Genomic DNA, 21,109 nt, shown 5'->3' with positions numbered 1-21,109 from the left:
TTCCAAAGACACTTCTTAGTATTAGACTCACCTTGAATTTTGAAGCTTTCTTTTGCTGCATTTGAAGCAGTGATCAAGGTTAGAATCAGGCTCAGACCAAGTAAAATCCTTAAAAATATCAAATTTGTCTTGTCTTGCCCTTTCTTTAGTCACATGCAATAAAATGTCATGGTAAGAGTAGCTGTTGCCTGTAATGAATTCCAAAGCAGATGACTGTTCATGGCATTCTTTCTCTCACATTCTCTCCTATCACAGAAGAAGGATTTTGAACTGCTCACTCTTGGCAAGCATTTTTAATTATCTTGGAAAATGGGGAATATGCTTTTCCTATATGGGGTGTGAGAGGACTGTCTGTCATTTTTCTCTTCTAAACCTTTGTTTAAAATTATTTTATTGGCCAAAAGAATGACAAAATACCCCAGAAATAGAACTCTTGGCAAACCACTGCTAGGGTTTCTTTCAGCTTGGTACCCCCAGACACACATTCTTGTCAGTTACTTTGTGTAGCAGGCTGTTAAAAGAAAGTATTGGCTGTCATTGATAACATCTTTGCATTACATTTTTCAGCTGTACTGATAAGTTGTTATTAGAAATAAGGAAAGTAGAATATATGCTTAAAATCTCAGATGTAACTGTGATAAATGGATTTGCAAATCTTGGCATATAAATTATTAAAAAACTCATTACTCAAATAGGTGGTAGGAAAATAACATTGATTTTTGTCTTTTCAATGGATCTGGAGGCATAATTTATATACATACATACATACATACATTATTTGTTCTAAAACATGGCTCGATGCTTTTTTGCAAAGAAAAATAGAAGTTGAGTTATAACTTTAAAATGAACTTGGCTAAATGTGACAGACCACAGAGAGGTAGAATTGAATAGGTGTGAATCCCAAGCTGATAGCTATGCTTAGCTATCATTAGCATTTTGAAAACTGGCCAAAGTAGACTAGAAGGTATTTGTTTTGACTTGAGTATCTGAGTATTTTGGAAGCTGGTTAGAAGTAAATTTAGTATTTTGGGGGAGGGTGGGAGTTGAGGTAGAGGTAAGAGAGAAGAAGAGGAGCAGCTAACTGATGATTTCACCACCTCCTATGAGTTTAATATTTCTCATCTATGCATTGAACTTCCTAATCTACATAGCTAGCCTTAGTCTCTTTCTTGAGTTTATAGTCCCACATGTCCTCCTGAATATCCTGTAGGAATCTCGAACTCAGCATGTCTAAAATGGATTTCATCATGTTTCCATCTTCCTAGCTTCCCTATTTCTGTTGGGAACGCTACTATTGTTAGTCATTTAGGTTCACAACCATAGTGTTATTTTGTGCTTCCTACCCTCCCTTCATCTCCCCAGGATCCAGGAAGTTGCCAAAGATTTTCGGTTTTACCTGTGCAACATATCCACATCTCTTGAAATTGTCTTCTTTTCCTTCCTGACACACCCACCACCTTTGTTCTGGTCCTCATCACTATTCTCAGGACCACTGCAATAGCTTATTAACTTGTCTCCCTGCTTCTAGTCTCTCCTAATAACATTCTATCTACCACCTTTCTGCCAAAGCAATGTAATCTATCATCCACTCTCCCTAAAGATTCTGGTCTCATGCAAACTAGATCTGATCCTGGCAACCCGAACCAAATAGAGTCAGTTTCTCTCTTTGCCTCTTTGGCCAGAGTTTAGTCTGAGGAAATCACTGAAATAAAGCTTAGATTTAGTTCATATCTAAATTTTTCCAAAGTTGGCTAATCAGTTCTCAAGTCTTATAATCTCTTAATGTACAATATATGTATCAGGTGTGGGGCAGGCTTTATTATGTGATACCCCCTCCCCATTTCCAGCAAATGTACTGGAAAGGGACTCATAGGGATCCATGAACATATACAGAAACTTAAAGCTTTCAAATAGTCCATTAAACTCACTCTCGACCTCAAACACATTTTGGGGGCTACTAAACATGCATTCATTCCCCTTTACATGGGCTTACTCCATGTAAGTAACTTACTCCAACTCATGCTGATAATAGTTATATCAAGGTCCAGATTTCTTGTCTCTTCATCCCCATGCCTTGGTTTTAGTTCTTCAGCTGCTGAATGATTCTCTTCCTTTTCTTAGAAACATGCCATTGAAGAAATAATCTTCTACCTCTTGTGGGCTTGTGCCCCAAAGCTCAACCTCAAAGAACTCTCATACTTGAGTTTAACCACAAGGCAATTCCCAAAGCAGGTGCTGCCCAGGAAATTTCACTTCCTTGGCTTGAAGACTAATTTATGGGACCATGCTTTCTGGGGAATTCAGAATCCCACCATCCACTACATGGGAGGTTAACATTCAGAAACTATCCTTCAGCTCAACATTTCAGGCTACACACTAGCATATGTCTACCACTGATGCACACTTATATGGTAGGTAGCTATTGCTGCTCCTTGATGTAATGAAAGGAGAAATCCCCTCTTCCAAAACTTTCTGCATTCCAAAAGAAGGCATACAGTCAAAGGTAAAGGAGGTGTTCTAAAAAGCAGCAGAAAGTACACAAGAATGACAACCACCATAACAACCACCACCACCCAAACTGGTCTTTTAGCTCATTTCAAAACTGCAGAGGGACGTATCCTTAAATGAGAGTACATTATTCTCTTAGACTCAGTCTACCAGTCATTAGGAGGCAGTTCTAATATCTGTAACCCAATGAATAAATCTGTGCTATACAGGAGAATGAGAGCCTACATTAATCAGTCTGCTTTACAGTGAAATTGCTGAAGCACTGGTCTGACCATTCCCCTGGTCAGAAAGCTCCACTGATACCCTTATTTCCTGTAGTATAAAATACTCAACCCCTCTGTTTGCTATTTAAAGCTCTTTAACCTATTTTTTCTAGCTTTTTTATAATGATTTATTATTGCTATCATTAGTTAACAATTTAATTAAATAAAATTTAATAAATTCAATTAAAACAAATTAAATAAAACAATATTTAATAATTATTAATAATAGCAATAATAATAAAAATAAAAATAAATAAATAACATTTATATAGAGCCTGCTATGTTCCAGGCACTGTGTTAAGCACTTTACAAGCATTATTTCATTTGATCCTCACAACAATATTGTGAAGAAGTGTCATTATTATCCCCATTTTACACTTGAGGAAACTGAACCAAACATAGGTTAAATGACTTGCCTAGGGTCACACAGCTAGCGTCAGACCACATTCAAATTGAGATCTTCTGCTCAGTGCCTATTCATTGTATCATCTAGCTTCCACTAATACTTAATATATAAATCATTTAATATATTAATACCCTTCACAAACCTTTCAGTCCAGCCAAACTGTCCTGAATGCTGTCCTCACATGTGATACTACATCTTTCATCTTTGCATAGGCTGATCCTCATACCTAAAATGAACCCATCATCACTTGAATCACATTAGATCTTGGAATCCCTACCTTCCTTCACAAAGTTCAGCTGAAGTATTACTTCTGACATAAGGCCCTTCTTGATCCACAAGCTGCTTTTACCCTCCCCACCCTGAAATTGCTTTCTATTTAATTTGCCTATATATAGTATCTTACTTACATGCATATACTTTGCTTACCTCATGGAAGGCAAGCTCCTTCATTTTTGCTGTTTTATCCCTAGTGCATAGCAGTATCTCTCAAATAATGGATATATAATAAATGTTTGTGATTGATTGAAATTATTGATTATAGTTTAGTTTCTCTAACAAAGTCCTACACCATGCCTCATCATGTTATGGCGATGACCCTGGAATCTACATTATGTCAGTGAGTACTGGGTCATAGCACACAAAGTCTCTCATTATAATAGTGCATGTTCCTAAGTTATAAGTTGCTACTTACTGTGGCCATCAGATGACCAAAATGGCCATAGGAACTTTTGAGAGGTAGTATGACAGAGTTAGAGAGCTACCCTCAGAGGAGTTCCTCACCTCTGACACATACTAGCTCTGTGACTCTGGACAGATCAGTCAGTATTAGTGCCCCCAGGCAAGTCTTAAGACATGAAGCTGGAGAGCACATACTGATCTGTCTGGGGAGAGGATCTTTTTTCTAGCAGTGAAATCACAGGTTTTGTCTTTTAAAAAAGGAAGCAAGAATAATAATAATGATATCTGTGTTGGCCTTTCATTACCAAGATCAAATATCTTTTGAAAAATTAAAGAATACCAAGAGTTATAAAAACAAAATTATGGGGGAAAAGATAAAATGCTTTTCATACCATCTCCGTGTCCCTCTTTTTTCTAGTCTATAGGGAATGTATAACATTTACTGAGGAATTGCTACTTAGACCTTTACGTTTTCTTGTAAGTAAAGAATAGTACTTCTTAGATAATCTATATATTATTCATTGTATAAATGCAGTATTCTGGGCTGTCAGGAAGTGCCTATTCTATGTTATTCATTAGGAGCCAGATGCTTCTAGTAAGACATTGACTTAATCTTAGGAAGCCAAAGAATTGATTCTGAAAAACCTAGAAAAGATAAGGCAGTAATTTCCATAAGATAAGAGAATCATGGATTTGGAGGGAGACAGAACCGCAGAGGTCATGTAGTCCAACCTCTTAATTTTGTGAATAAGGAAACAGAGGCCCAGAGAAATTAAATGACTTGGCCAAAGTCCATTAGATAGTAAATAATAATAATAACAATCATTTTTATAGTACTTACTGTATCCTAGGCTCTGTGCTAAGCAATTTACAATGATTATTGTATTTGATCCTCACAACAACCCTGAGTTGTTATTATTAAGTTGTTTTAGTCATGTCCAACTCTTCATGACTCCATTTGAGGTTTTCTTCATAAAGATACTGGGCTGTTTCATTCTCCAACTCATTTTGCAGATGAGGAAACTGAGGCAAACAGGGTTAAATGACTTGCCCATGGTCACACAGCTAGAAAGTGGTTGAGACCAGATTTGAACTCAGGTCTTCCTGGCTCCAAGACCAGCACTCTATCCACTGTGCCATCTAGGTGCTCTGGAAAGTTGGGTTCTATTATTATCCTTATTTTAACGATGAGGAAATAGATAAACAAAGTTTAAGTTGCCTAGGGTCACCCACCTAATAAGTGCCTGAAGCTGCTGACTTCAGGCCCAGTGTTCTGTCCACTGTGCCAACTAACTGCCCATAAGTAAGTGGTAGAGCTGATATTTGAGCCCAGGATTCCTGGCTTCTAACCCAGAACACATTCCTTGGTCCTTCCCACTGGGATTAGAGCAATGTTCCTCCAATAAAACTTTGCTTTGAAAATTGAATCTTTAGTCTGTTTTGGAGAATGCTAGTGAGAGGGAGGAGCCAGTGAAGCTAGTACCCATATATGGCAAATGTCAGGGTTCCATTATTTACCTCACAAGATTGTGTGCACTGTCACATTTACGTATTTACACATATGTCTTAGGGCAGTTTAAATTTATTGTGCTTTTTAAAGCTTAATCTGCACTAATATTTTGAGATTCCCTGTATATTTTGTAGGTGAGATACATGACAAAGCAGATCCTCTGCTCTGTGTTCTGAAAATGAGCCTGTTTTTCCAAAGGCATAAGTTATGAAATGAAGAACTCAAAAGCTCTTCTTAGAAAGTAGATTATATTTATTTGTTGTTGTCTGTTTTTTAACCAAACATGCTTGTTATATTCCCTTCCCCACCTTGGGGGAAAAAAAACTGGGCTATTGTTTTGTATTCTTTGTCATTAGTATTTGGGTCTAAGAAGTAATAATGTTTAAATAAAAATTAAATGTTAATCAGTATGCAACTTTACAAGACATCTTCAGTCCATATCTTTATTGACAAAAAGGCAGTTTTTAAAAAATAGAATTAGATGGCTAAAATCAATGAACTATAAAAAGACATCATGGGTCCTGCCCTGCATTATTAGAAAGGTAGTTATGAAGTAGGTACTACAGAAACTTTTATCTGTTTTATAGATGAGGAAACTAGGGCTTGAAGTGGTTGAGTGATCCATACTCACATCAGTACCAAGTATGGAAAATGGAATTTGAACCCAGGTCTCTCGACTCTAAGTGTAGTGTACTTTCCACTGTACAATGCTATCTTGCTCTCATAAAGTTTTACGTATCTATCCTTGGTCATTACATCTTCTTTGAATTTTTTTCCACAATATGTAACATTTTTATTCACTTGTGTTGAGATATTTCTATCCTTAGCATATATCTAAGTACCCTGTGACTCTCTGGTCAAGTTCAGTAAATCTGTTTTTATTTCTTATGCATTGAATGCAGTATTAATACAAAACTGAAGCAAATGGTTTTGTGAACTTTTTTTAATAAGCTAAATTGGATGCAGTTAAGGTGGAAAAAAAAGTTCAGGTTGGCATTATTTCTTGTTTTGTTTGATTCTAATATATACTTTTTTCATTTCATCCTAGTGCCTGGAACCCTGCAAAGAATCATGGGAGCTAAAGAAAAACCAATGCCAAAGTTTTTGTGAGGTACGTCAGCCATATAAACTATTTCATAGTTTAGTCCTAGAACTTTTCGAGAATTAAGGTGAGAGATTCTCAGACAAATCGTGACTTTGAAGGAGGGAGATTTTTATTTTCTTTTTTAGATTGAGAGTGGACTAGGGAGGGCAGTAAGTTTTCTAACCTTTGCCAAACAAACAAACAAAAAGATGGAAACTTTACTACTTGTTCCTTAATCCAGTTCACGAAATGACAAAGAAACCTAAATGGTGAATAGTTATGTGGAAAGGACATAGTTGCCAAAAGCAAATTTTGCCTACTTGGGTATTTTAATTAATAATAATGTCATTTTATTTAACAATTCATGTAACAATTTAAAGTTTTATTTTTTTAAGTGTGTTTCTCATATGAACCCTTACATAGGTAATGCAAACATTGTCTTCATTTTAAATAGAGAAGCTAAAGCTCATAGAAGGTAAGTGACTCACCCAAGATGACACAAGTAGACACTGTTGAGTCAGAACTGAATCCAGTCAGGTCTTTCCTGACTTCCAAGTCCAACCCTGCTTACAACTGTGGTCTTCACTCAAACTATGTCAAACTATGATGCCCACTGTCTTCCTGAAATAGAAGTTCTGCTATTCACATTCCAGTCACTGATGAAAGAAACAGAAGCCAAATAATACTTTAAAAAGTACCTATCATTCAACTATTTGGAGCAATGTAGCACTAATCTTCTAGTCTTAGTTGTTCAGATGATGTCAAAAACCTAAGTTCTCAGACATCGAAGCGCTCAGTTTAGCTGGTTTCTGTACAGAGATCTAGTTGTTCTAAGCATTCACCCAGGATCCTTAATTTTATTTCATTTATCTGAGTTTACTATATTTTCTTCATTTATTATATATCACCAGAGATATTTGGTAATGAAATGAAAATATGCCCTTAAATATTCAAGTTGAAGATAAACCAATATAGTGAGCTTGGGACTCCAATAATAATAATAAACAATAATAACCAACATATTCAGCACTTTGAGGTAGGCAAAGTGCTTTACATGCATTAACTCAACAACAAACTGCAAATAGATTCTATTGTTATCCTCATTTTACAGATGAGAAAACCGAAGTGCAGAAAGGTTTAGTGACTTGCTAAGAGTTAGACGGCTAGCATGTGTCTACAGCAGGATTCAAACACGTCTTCCTGAGTCCAGATCCCTGTGTCTCTATCAACAGCCAAATCAGTAGAACTAATGCTTGCTCCTGCCCTCTGCCATACACCATACTATTTCAGCCTTGAGAAGCTATGATTATATGAGGAGTTTGAATGATTTCATACTTTTATTTGTAACAATGTAGTGAGAATTTTCAAAATCCTCTTTTCCAAGGACATAGGGTGTGTGTGTGTGTGTGTGTGTGTGTGTGTGTGTGTGTGTGTGTGTGTGTGTGTATGAGAGAGAGGGGTGGAGGGAGAGAAGGAGGGAGAAAGAGAGAGACAGACAGACAGAGACAAAGACAAGTTCTGCCTAGTTCTAAATTCAGGATTCTCTTATCTTATGGAAATTGCTGCCTTATCTTTTCTGTAATCTGTAGAATAAAAAAGTAAGGGGTTCAAGAAAAGAGGTAGAGCTGAATTGGTTTACCTGGGAATCAAGAATGGGGAAGGGAAGAGAGTATAGCCATTGTAAGGCTGGTGTCGTAGGAAAGAACTGGGAAGATTAGAGATAATGAAGGTAGTGATTAGGATAAAGAATGGGGTTTAGATTTTCAAGGCAGAGTGAGAGGTGAAATGACAACAGATTGCAATCAGATAAAGGAATTTCAGAGCTCATAAACATGAGTGTGAAATATTTTTAGGTGATGACAAGATCAATGGTATAACTGTACGTGTATCCCTTTACATCTGGTGTGTATATATGTGTTATAATATACCTGTCTCTGTATGTTCATGTTGTTTGTCCATTTAGAATGTAAGCTTCTTGAGGGTGATGACTGTTTGGTTTTTGTGTTTGTATCCTGAGCACCTAGTATAATGCAGGTGTCATATAGTGTTTAATAATATTTTTGATAAAATATAACAAAATCATGAATAAAAACCAATACCATATTTTTCTATATGATCCAAACACATACTACATGGGCTCCTGCCTCTGTCACTTCTTCTCTTAAACTTATGTCTGAACGTGCCTGTAGAAGAATTAATGTGCTCCTATATCAGAAAAAAGAGCGACACTCACAGAGACATAGATTTAGAGTTGGAAAATTCCTTGGAGGTTATCTGGTCCAACCACCTCATTTTTTAGATGAGGAATCTGAAATCCAAAGAGGTTAAGCAATTTATTCAAGGTCATACAAATAGCACCTGAGCTGAGACAAAGAACCTGCTCCATCAAGAACAGACTTTGCCAGGCATAGTGTGCCAAGAAAATGCCATAAATATAGTTTGCCTAGATTTTTACGAAAACATTTGACAGTCTCTAATCCTATTATTGCAGACAATGTGGAGAAATGTAGACTGGGGGATGGGGCAGGGACTAAGCATTTATATAGCATCTTCTATGTGCCAGGCACTGTGCTAAGTGTTTTTCGAATATACCATTTGATTTTCACAATCATCCTTGGAGGTTGAGACTAGATGAGTACAGTACTAGACCTGGAGTCAGGAAGACCCAAGTTCAAAACCTTCCTCAAACACCAGTTGACTGACCCCGGGCAAGTAACTTAACCCTTATCTGTCTTAGTTTTATCATTGATAAAATGGGGATACTAGTAATACCTAGTTCCCATAGTTTCTGTTTGGATAAATTGAGAAAATATTTGGAAATCATTTTGTAAGCATTGAAATGCTGTGTAAATTGTCGTCATCATCACCACCACCATCATCATCATCATCAATTCATTGAGTTTTTAAGTTGTGTCTGAATCTTCATGTCCCCATTTGGGATTTTCTGGGCAAAGATACTGGAATGGCTCGTTGCCTTCTCCAGTTCATTTTAGAGATGAGGAAACTGAGGCAAACAGGGTTAAGTGACTTGCCCAACAAATATCTGAGGCCAGATTTGAACTCATGAAGATGAGTCTTCCTGATTCGAGGTCCAGCCTCTATCCACTGTGCCACATAGCTGCCCCATCATCATCATCATCATCATCATCATCATCAAATTATACAATTAAGTGAGTTTGAAATTGACTGAATGAACAGATCTGAAAAGTAATCAGTAATTAATGAACATCAGTTGAATTTGATAGAAAGTGTCTAGTGGAATGCTCCAGGGATTTATGCTTGGTTGACTTTATGCTATTTAAAATTGTCATTAGCCATTTAGTTGAAAGCATAGAGAACATACTTAACAAATATACTGATGACATAAAGCCAAGAGGGGCAGCTTTAGATGACTGGATCCAAAAGATCTTGACAGGCTCAAATTTTGACCTCAATATTATAAGACGAAATTCAATACTGACAGGTGTAATATTACTTGTGGGTTCTAAAAGTTTCATTTAATAATGAGAAAATATGATTAGAAAACAATTTGGGAAAGATTTGGATATGTTAATGGATCTGAAGTTCAATGTGAGTCAACAGTATGATGTAGCAACCAGAAAAGTCTTGTGACCTTAGAGTGCACTAAAGGGCATAGTGTCTTGTATGAGGGAAACAATAGCCTGATACTTGAAGAGTAGTCAGAGGAAGGTGATCAGAATGATAAACACTTGAGATGAATGCCACTCTATATTCTCTAAGCATCTCCCCACAGGGCAGCTATCTTCCCTCCTACACCAGAGACTGGGAGGCTGTAAGACTTCATCTCTAAGACTTCTGCCCTTGGACCCTCCTTTCCAGAGGGGATTGTCTTTCTAGCACCTTCATCATTCCCTAAGCTCCATTCCTGACTCTTTTGGACTGGATCTACCTAGTCATAGCAGCCTCCCCAGCCTGGAAGTTCACCCTGCCCCTATAGCCTCCCCACCTGGGGCTATTTCAGATCTTCTCACAGTGGAAATACTCTCTGCCCCTGGGCCATTCCTTTGATTGGTCGTTCCTGCCAGAACTTCCATTTTAAGGAAAGTGCACAGACCAGCTATTCTTCATTCCTCTAGAGACACTAGTCTTGACTCTCTGGACTTTGTTTTTGAACTTTGCCTTTTCTCTCCTCCTCCTCTTCTTCCTGCTCCTCCTCCTCTTCTTCCTCCTCTTCCTTTTCCTCCTCCTCCTCCTCCTCCTCCTCTCCTTCTTCTTCTTCTTCTTCTTGAAACATATTATCTTCCTCCATTCATTAGAATATAAGTTCCTTGAGGGCAAGGAGTATCTTTCTGTTTGTACATGTATTCCCAGACTTAGTACAGTGCTTAATAAATTCTTGTTGACTTGACCACTATTTTAAGAGAGTCTCAGCAGTGCTTACCTTCACTCCCAACCTTTAGCTGTCTCTTCCCGTTCGGTTCTGAAACCATAAATCATGATGAAATCAAATCTGCGTTGCTCTTCTATCACACTCCAGGCAGGCACCATCTGTGTCCACCTACAGCTCCTTAAAGTCTGCTTTGTCCCTGCCTGGATAACCTACATATACTCCCTACTTCCAGCTGCTCACACTTGTCTGATCTCCTGGGATAGTACTACCTGAGGATGAACCCCTGTACACAATGATAACATACCTGAACTCAGTCTTCAATGATTAATGTACATCCAACCGATCATACCCATCTCATCCTAATGATTAAGAATGTCTGGTTTTCATTGCTCAGGCCCTATTTTCCATCCTTCACTAATTACTCCCTTATTCTCATCCCCTTCAACTCAAGCTCTGACTCTAAAGTCACAGAAGCCTTTGACACTGCTCTTGGGAATTTCTGATCCATAGATAACAAATTTGATTTTATCTTAAACCTTTTCCTTATTCTCCCATCTTCTTCTGCTCACTGAGACCTGGCTCCCTCTTGGTAACACAGCTTTCTTGGCTACCCTCTCCAGAGGTGGTTGTATTTTGACTCATTCACTCAGACTCACTGGTCAACATGGGGGAGTTGGATTATTCCTTCTTCCTTCATTGCCACTTCCAGGCTCCCTGCTCACTACCATTACCCAGTAACTCTCCTCCTTTAAGGTTCATTAGGTATTCATTTATCACCCAATCAAGATTGTGATAGCTGTTTTCTATGGACCTCCAGGACATTCTTCCTTCTTCGATAAGTTGTGTTTGGCTCTCACAGTCTTTTCTCCCCCCAAATCCTGCCTATATAGTATGGGACTTCATCATGCATATTGATATTCCCTCAAATACCTTAACTTCTCAATTCCTTAACTTAGTCATTTTTTCATGGCTCACTCCTCCAGCCCACCAGAGATACACAGAAAGGTAATACCATTGATCTTGTCATCACCCACAAATGTTCCACACCCATGTTAATGAACTTTGAAATTCCTTTATTTGATTGTAATCTGTGGTCGTTCCACCTTTCTGGCTTGAAAATTTAAAATCTATTCTTCATCCTAACCATGACCTTCATTACCTTGACCTTGATTCATCTCTCTCCTCTAGCTATCATCCTATAGCTCTCCTCCCTTTTGTGTCTAAACTCTTAGAAGAGGTTATCTACAATAGGTGTCTCCACTTCTGAAATTTCCTCTCACTCTCTTTTTAACTCTTTGCAGTCTTTCAACTTCATCATTCAACTGAAATTACTCTCTTCAAAGTTATTAATGATCTCTTAATTGCCAAATCTAATGACCTTTTCTTAATCCTCATTATCAGCCTCATTGCAGCCTCTGACACTGTTGATCACATTCTCCTTGATGTTCTTTTCTCTCTAGGTTTTGTGACAGTCTTTTCTCCTGGTTCTGTCTCCTTGCTGGAATTTCATTTGGGTTATGCCCACTAATTAGGTGTACCTCAAAGCTGTGGTCTCTTCTCTCTCAATACTATTTTGCTTGGTGATCTAATCAACTTCCAGGGTCTCAATGATCACTTCTATACAGAAAATTCTCAGATCTACTTGTCCAACATTAACCTCTTTCTTTATTTCTCACGTCTTGCATCTTTAACTCCCTTTTAGACACGTGTATTTGATGTCTCATGGACATCTTAAATTCAACATGTCAAAACCTGAACTCATTATCACCCCTCCCCCAAAACCTTCCTTACTTCCTAACTTTTCTATAGTTCTTGAGGGTACTACCATTATTCCAGTCCATTATGCTTGAAAATTAGGTGTCATCCTTGATTCCTTATGCTTGTAAATGCCTTTCCCCCATATCTAATTGGTGGGCAAGTTCTATAGCTTTGAATTTAATAATATCCCTGGTTTTTTCCTGCCCTGATCTTCCACTACCCCAGTGAAAGCCCTCGATATGCTACATGTAGACTTATGGTGATAGTCTTCTGGTGCATCTCACTGCCTTTAGTCTCTTCCCACTCCATCCCATGTTTCACTCAGCTGTCAAATTGATCTTCCTAAAATGAAGGTCTGACTTCTTTTCCTTCAGCCCTGTTCTCTAACCTACAGTGGCTTCCTGTTACCTCCAGGGTCAAATATAAAATTCTCTCGTTGGTTTTTAAAGACATTCATTACCATTCCCCTTTCTAACTTTCCAGTCTTCTTATACTTTATTCCCCTCTGCAGACACTGTGATACACTTCAAATGGCCTTCTTGCTGTTTCCCTCATGACCCTCCGTCTTCTAATTCCTTGACTGTCGCCCTTGCCTACAATACTCTCTCCCCTCATGTCTGCCTGCTGGCTTATCTCTCTTCCTTTAAAGTCACAGCTAAAGTATCACATTCTCTAAGATGCCTTTTCCTAGTCCTTTTTAATCTTAGTGCCTTTTTTTTCTCATATTACCCCCAATTTATCCTGTATGCATCTTGTTTGTACATGGTTGTTGGCATGTTGTCTCCTCCATTAGACTATGAGTTCCTTGAGCACAGGAGCTGTTATTTATTTTAGTTTGTTTTGCCTTTTTTTTTGTATTTTCAGAGTATAGTACAATGCCTAATGCCTATTAGGTGTTTAATAAAAGCTAGTTGATTAATTGCTCCTGCGCGGGGTATTTTGCAATCTAACCACTTATTGCTTCACGCACCTCTCTGCAACTTTTTGGTTGAAAGGACCCATACCTTTCCAGACTTCCCTATGTATATTGGCTTCCCCAAGAGAATATACTTCTCTGGAGGGAAGGAACTATCTTTTGTATTTATATTCTCAGCCCTTATAACAGTGCTTGGTGCATGGTAGATACTTACAGCATGCTTTCTCATCCATTCATTCATTCAATTGGAGGAACTAGTTATTTTAGTCTGGAGTTTAGAGACTTAGCTCTGATAGCTGTACTCAAGTACTTAAAAAGCTTACTTGTAGAACTAGATTTTATTTTTTCTACTTGGTCCCAGAAGAAAGAAAATAAGAACAATCAGTATAAATTGAATAAAACATAGTTAAACTTGATGTAAGGGAAAAAAATCCCAAGCAGTATGGGCCTCCTTAGTAGATAGTATGTTCTGTCATTAGAGATTTCTAAGAAAAGGGAAGATGACAACTTTGGGAGTTGTTGTTGTTGTTGTGTTTGTCCTTTGTTCTTGAAGAGGACCATGACATCAGTGAAATGATGACATCACTTGCAGTTGACTTCAATTTGAGTGACAGAGGGCTGTGCAAGGTCACCAGCCTCACTTTCTCCTCCAGAGCCATCTGGGTCCAGTGGCCTAATATTTACCAGGAAGGCTGGAGATGGCCCAGTATGCATTGGGAGACCCTGGCTCTTTTAGGCTACCTTCTTTTCAGGTTCTCACTTTAAGTGAGGTAACGCCCATTTGGTGAATAGGCCTCTTTAAAAAGTGAGTCAAGGGATGGCCCCTTTAATCAAAACTAAAAAAAAAAAAATCAAACTGGGAGGCGAAGACCCTCAGCCTTCCTGGCCAAAAAGGAAACAGTTACTATTTAGTATTTATGTTTACTCTGTGCAAGGAGGGCAGGGACCTATTGTCCAATCTATGAGCTCCAGAGTGAATTGGGTTTAAGGCTTGGTTTTTGAGAAAGAAAACTAGTCAGTAAACCAGAAGTTAAGGAGGTAGCCTTCTGCCATGGTAATGTACCTTCTTTTGGGCAGAGCATGGGGGGGGAGGGGCAGGGGGAGGTGGAGGGGGAGGCTTACTCACAGACTATGGGTAAAATGAGATGTCCTATTAGGTCCTTCCAGTTCTCTTGTTTTTTGAGTCAATGACATATATGTGCCCATGCGCATACATATATGTGTATATATATATATATATATATATATATATATGCACAGATAAATACACATCAAATGAAGTCAAAAGCACACCCAAATCACACAGAGACCTGTGCACACATTTATTTCATACACTGTTTTTCCCTTTTTGTCTGACTTCTCTTACATATATCATGTTCCCAAAGACGTTTTCCCCCCTGACTTTTCCTTTTCATCATCCTTTGTTCCTTGGCATTTGTGAAAGTGACTTTGTCTCTTTCATGTGCTGGTGGGCCTAGGTCTCCTTTGGTTGGTCTCTGGAAAGGTAACAAAAGAGAGCTATCCAGATGTGAACAGAGAGCAGATAGGTAAAAATAGGAATCTGAAGAGAGTGATAAAGTTCACAGGTAGGTTGAGTTAGCGTTTCCTACTATTCCTATATCTCCTTAGGAGGAATCACTTTGTAATATATCCTATGTGCCATGAAAAGGGGCATTGTGTAGTAAAGATGTACAATTCAACTTTCGTTTCTTTTTTCACAAATATGTTTATCCTTAAGCAGCAATGGTGTTGGTATGATGCTCCTGTATTTGGTCCTTGGGAAGAGAAAACTCAGTTGAAGGTCAAGGGAAAAGCTTTTCTCACTTGAGATTCTGAGCCACAGCCAGATACTATAATTGCTGTTCTCTCAACAGCAACATTAAGGGCTTCTGTACCAAATCCTAGTTTATTAAAATTCTGCCTAGGCGGAGTAATTCTGGTTTCCTTCTGTGTGAGAGGTTAATTGAATCTTGAAGGGTAGGGACAGTAGATGCAAATTAATGGTGAAAAGTCAGGCAAGGTAGCCACAATATCTGCAGCCAAGTAGCATATACCTTGAAGGTCCATTTCAAGAATATTGATTATCTGTGAGGATCTAATTCTTTGGGCTTTTCCCTCCTATTGATGTGCCTCCTTTTATGAGATGGGCCTGACTTTGATTAAAGAGATGAGCATCTCAGCATTCATAAGGCTCTGTTTGCAGTGTGGCACAGACTGTTTATTGGTCAACAGTCCTTCGCTGCTCCCCATTTATGATTAAACATTGACCCATTATGCATATGGTATAGACTGAAGCCAAGACAGTTGAAAGAAAACTCAGTTTGTCTTCCAGATGAATCTTTTTTTGTAAGACATTTCAAGTCTTTTGACACCATTTTAGTAATAAATAATGTACCATGCAGTTTTTTTTTAAAATCATTATTTATGTATTTAATATTTTACTTTTCAGCATTAATATTCACAAGAGTTTGAATTACAAATTTTCTCCCCATTTCTACCCACTCCAAGATGGCATACATTCTGATTACCCCGTTCCCTAGTCAACCCTCCCTTCTGTCACCCCACTTTCCCCCATGCCCTTTTCCCTTACTTTCTTGTAGGGCAAGATAGATTTCTATACCCCATTGCCTGTATATCTTATTTCCTAGTTGCATGCAAAAACTTTTTTTTGAACATCTGCTTTTAGAACTTTGAGTTGCAAATTCTCCCCCCTCTTCCCTCCCCACCCACCCTCCCTCCCTAAGAAGGCAAGCAATTCAGCATAGGCTACATGTGTATCATTATGCAAAATCCTTCCACAATACTATAAGACTATATACTATAAGTATGTAGTCTTATAGTATATAGTATATATACTTCCACAATACTATAAGACTAACTATATTTTGCTCCTTCCTACCCTATCCCCCTTTATCTAATTTTCTCCCTTGACCCCGTCACTTTTCAAAAGTGTTTGCTTTTGATTACCTCCTCCCCCATCTGCCCTCTCTTCTATCATCACCCCTTTTCTGTCTCCTTCCTCATTCTTTCCTGTGGGGTAAGATACCCAATTGAGTGTGTATGTTTTTCCCTCCTCAGGTCAAATCTGATGAGCAAGATTCACTCATTCCCCCTCACCTGCCCCCTCTTCCCTCCCAACAGAACTGATTTTTCTTGCCACTTTTATGCGAGATAATTTACCCCAGTCTATCTCTCCTTTCTCCCTCTCTCAATATATTCCTCTCTCATCCCTTAATTTGATTTTATATTTTTAGATATCATCTCTTCATATTCAACTCACCCTGTGCCCTCTGTCATACATATGTGTATATATATATATATATATATATATACACATACATATATATGTATGTATATATGTATATTCCCTTCAGCTACCCTAATACTGAGGTCTCATGAATTATACACATCATCTTTCCATGTAGGAATGTAAACAAAACAGTTCAACTTTAGTAAGTCCCTTATGATTTTTCTTTTTTGTTTACCTTGTCATGCTTCTCTTTATTCTTGTGTTTGAAAGTCAAATTTTCTATTCAGCTCTGGTCTTTTCACTGAGAAAGCTTGAAAGTCCTCTATTTTATTGAAAGTCCATATTTTGCCTTGGAGCATTATACTAAGTTTTTCTGGGTAGGTGATTCTTCGTTTTAATCCTATCTCCATGGACCTCCAGAATATCATGTTCCAAGCCCTTTGATCCCTTAACGTAGAAGCTGTTAGATCTTGTATTATTCTGATTGTGTTTCCACAATACTCAAATTGTTTCTTTCTGGCTGCTTGCAGTATTTCCTCCTTGATCTGGGAGCTCTGAAATTTGGCAACAATATTCCTAGGAGTTTTCCTTTGGGGATCTTTTTCAGGAGGTGATTGGTGGATTCTTTCAATTTCTATTTTACCCTCTGGCTCTAGAATATCAGGGCAGTTCTCCTTGATAATTTCTTGAAAGATGGTGTCTAGGCTCTTTTTTTGATCATGGCTTTCAGGTAGTCCAATAATTTTTAAAGTATCTCTCCTGGATCTGTTTTCCAGGTCAGTGGTTTTTCCAATGAGATATTTGACATTGTCTTCCATTTTTTCATTCCTTTGGTTCTCTTTTATAGTATCTTGATTTCTCATAAAGTCACTAGCTTCCATTTGCTCCAATCTAATTTTTAAGGTAGTATTTTCTTCAGTGGTCTTTTGGACCTCCTTTTCCATTTGGGTAACTCTGCCTTTCAATACATTCTTCTCATTGGCTTTTTAGAGCTCATTTGACATTTGAGTTAGTCTATTTTTTAAGGTGTTATTTTCTTCAGTATTTTCTTGGGTCTCCTTTAGCCAGTCATTGACTTGTTTTTCATGGTTTTCTCACATCACTCTCATTTCTCTTCCCAATTTTTCCTCTACTTCTCTAACTTGCTTTTCCAAATCCTTTTTGAGTTCTTCCATGGCCTGAGACCAGTTCATGTTTTTCTTGGAGGTTTGATGTAGGCTCTTTGACTTTGTTGACTTCTTCTGGCTATATGTTTTGGTCTTCTTGGTCACCAAAGAAAGATTCCAAAGTCTGAGTCTGAATCTGAGTCTGTTTTCACTGCCTGGCCATGTTCCTAGCCAACTACTTGACCCTTGAGTTTTTCATGGGGGCATGACTGCTTGTAGAGTAGAAAGTACTTTGTTCCAAGCTTGAGGGGATATGCTGTTGTTTTCAGAGCTATTTCTACACAGCAAGCTCTGCCACACCAGCTCTCCTCTTCCCCCAAGATCCGCCAATGCAGACCTTGACTTCGATCTTAAGCAGGCTCTTCACTCCTGCTCTGATCCACCACTCAATTCCTCCCACCAGTTGGGCCTGGGGCCAGAAGCAAATGTAGCTATAGTTCTGTAGCTGCACCTCCTCTGCTGCCCTGGGGGCTGTGACTGAACTGCGAACTCCTTTTGCTCTGTCCCTGCAGCTTTTCCCACTAAACTTCTCTGTTGTCTTTGGTGTTTGTGGGTTGAGAAGTCTGGTAACTGCCACAGCTCACTGATTCAAGGTCCTAGGGCCTGTACCGACTGGCTCTTGGTCTGGTTGGTCTGAGCACGGCCCATGCTAGGCTCCACTCCTTTCCCCTCCAAGCTCCAGGTGATAGACCTTACCCCGTGACCATCTGGGTGTCCTGGACTGGAGCCCTGCTTTCCTCTGCTATTTTGTGGGTTCTGCAGGCCTAGAACTTGTGCAGTCATTTTTTAGTGGTTTTTGAAGGGACCTGGGAGTGGGGGGAGCTCATGCAAGTCCCTGCTTTCCAGCTGCCATCTTGGCTCTGCCCTACCAAGCAGTTTTTAAACCAAAACAAGTTTTTATTGATATTTTCTGTTTATTATTTTGCCATAGTACCCCATGTGTCCCTCTATCTCCCCATCCAAGAGAGCTGTCACACATGACAAATAATATATTTTTTGAGAGGAAAAAAAAGTCAGCACAACTTATTGATGTTCCTCCTTTTATGAAATGGGCTTGTCTTTGATTAACGAGAGGAGCATTTTAGTATTCATAAGGCTGTGTTTGCTCTGTGGCAAAGGTTTTTTATTGTTCAAAAGTCTGAAAACAGGTGAAATGTATACCTGTGGACCTCCCACCTTCACAAAGGGGAAGATTGGAAATGTCTTCTCATATATCTTCATTTGAGTCCCACTCGATCTTTATAATTTTGTTATGTTTACTTTTGATATTTTAGTGGGTTGTATTTCTTTCTGTTTACATTGTTGTGGTTACTGTGTATAGTTGGCTTTGCTTACTTCATGCTCCATCAGTTCATATAGAACTTTCCATGTCTAACAACAAAGTTGCTAGCAGCTGCTGTGAGTGTGAAAGACCAACAACACCAGCACACGGGAAGGCTGTCAGCACACGTTCTTTGATCTGCTTTTCTAAGGAAAACAATTTTAAGGGGTTTACAATTTCACTTTAATCAAACATATGTATATCCTTCACTTAGTTCAGGAGGAAAAGCCAGCACCCTGAACTTCAGAGCAAATACAAATAGAAATTGCAAACACAGATTATATAAACAAAGCAAACCACACACAGTTATCAACAGACAGGCCTCTACCTGTCTGACCAAAGAATTGCATAGTTACCAGAGAGAGAGGCACCAACATCTGAATTTTCAAAGGCGGGAGGTTCCAGCTGCTAACCAGAGTCTTGTTTGGTCAAATCACACCACCCTCTTCCGGTGAGTGAGAGCCCCAAACAAAAAGCTAACCTCTCAATTTATGTACCCTGTTCAGGGTCAGAGGGCATCATAACCATGTGACTCAAACCTATGTGAACTAGGCTTTCTTGTTTCTTAAGCAGGTCAAAGGCTCCTGATTGAGTCAAAGAAACAAAGGCCAGACTCATCAAAGGCACTTGATTACTTCAGTGCCCCCAAAATGAAAACAGTAAAAAAGTCCCTCCCTAGTTACCAATATACCATGCTTCCCTGTATTGATCATGCATTATTTCTTATGGCACATGACATTCATGTACCACAATTTATTTAGCCATTCCCCATTTGATGGACTTTGAATTTGTTTCCAATTCTTAGCTATCATGAAAAGTCTGCTATAAATACTGTGGAGTATGTAGAACTTTTTTTCTTATCCATGGTTTCCTCTATAGCTAGATCTCTTTTCTTTTCTGAGATCAGAATATTTAAAATCTCTATCTGGTCTTCTGATAGTTGGGGTAGTTTCAATTTGGGGGGTATTCGTGTGTGTGTGTGTGTGTGTGTGTGTATGTGTGTGTGTGTGTGTGTATTCTTAGATATGTTAGCATATAACTTTACATAATATGTTCTATTATTCTTTTTATTTCTTCTGGTTTTGCTGTGGTTTCACCTTCTGCATTTTGCTATTTTATTTTATTGATTTTGTTTTCTTTTTAATCATATTAGATAAAGGTTTATCGATTTTACTAGACATTTACAAAAAAAAGATTTTATTTTTATTTATCATTTCTATGTTTTTTTTGTTTCCCTCTAACTTTTAATATCTCCTCTTTTGTACTAATTATAGGTTTGTTTGTTGGGTTTCTATATTTTAAATGCAAATTTAGTTCATCAAAAATCTCTTTTTCCATTCTGTTGATACATAATTTCAAGGATTTTATTTTCACCTGTACTAACTGAATCCAGAAATTTTGGTACATTGTTTCATTATTATACTTTTTCTTTTATGTTTATTGTTTCTATGAATTGTTCTATGACCCAGTCATTATTTAAGATTTCATTGTTAAATCACTATTTGGATCTGTATCTTTTGTTTGTGGTTCCTGAACCAGTTTCTATTCTTATTGCATTATGGATTGTAGAAGATGTATTTACTATTTCTGCTTTTTTACACTTTATTTTGTATTCTAGTACACATCGATTTTTGTAAAAATTCCATGTGCTGCAGAGAAATAGGTATATTCTTTTGCTGTCCCATTTAGAAGATGCTACTCCAGTTTCTCCAGAGATGTGTTCAGTTTTACATTTTCCCTTTGGATTATCTCTTTGTTATACTTATTTGAAACATCTAGAAGGAAAGTGAAGGATTCTGTCAGTATTGTGTTATTGTTCATGTCATCCGGAAGCTTGGATAATGTTTTCTTTGTAAATTTGGATGCTAAAGAATTTGGAGCATATAAGCTTATTACTG

General features: G+C 38.1%; 1 protein-coding gene across 1 annotated transcript in view; it reads left to right on the top strand.

Moving 5' to 3' along the window:
- Window positions 1-21,109, top strand: part of ANOS1 (anosmin 1) — a 256,068-nt gene that overhangs the window by 136,674 nt on the left and 98,285 nt on the right. Inside the window, exon 3 of the mRNA XM_036746532.1 lies at window positions 6,414-6,476. Within this exon, the coding sequence (XP_036602427.1) occupies window positions 6,414-6,476 (63 nt within the window). The remainder of the gene's footprint in view (window positions 1-6,413; window positions 6,477-21,109) is intronic.

This window comes from Trichosurus vulpecula, chromosome 2, assembly GCF_011100635.1.
Source record: "Trichosurus vulpecula isolate mTriVul1 chromosome 2, mTriVul1.pri, whole genome shotgun sequence".
Taxonomy (NCBI): Eukaryota; Metazoa; Chordata; class Mammalia; order Diprotodontia; family Phalangeridae; genus Trichosurus; species Trichosurus vulpecula.
The sequence above is the reverse complement of the archived record's forward strand: the minus strand, read 5'-3'. Positions and strand labels throughout refer to the sequence as shown.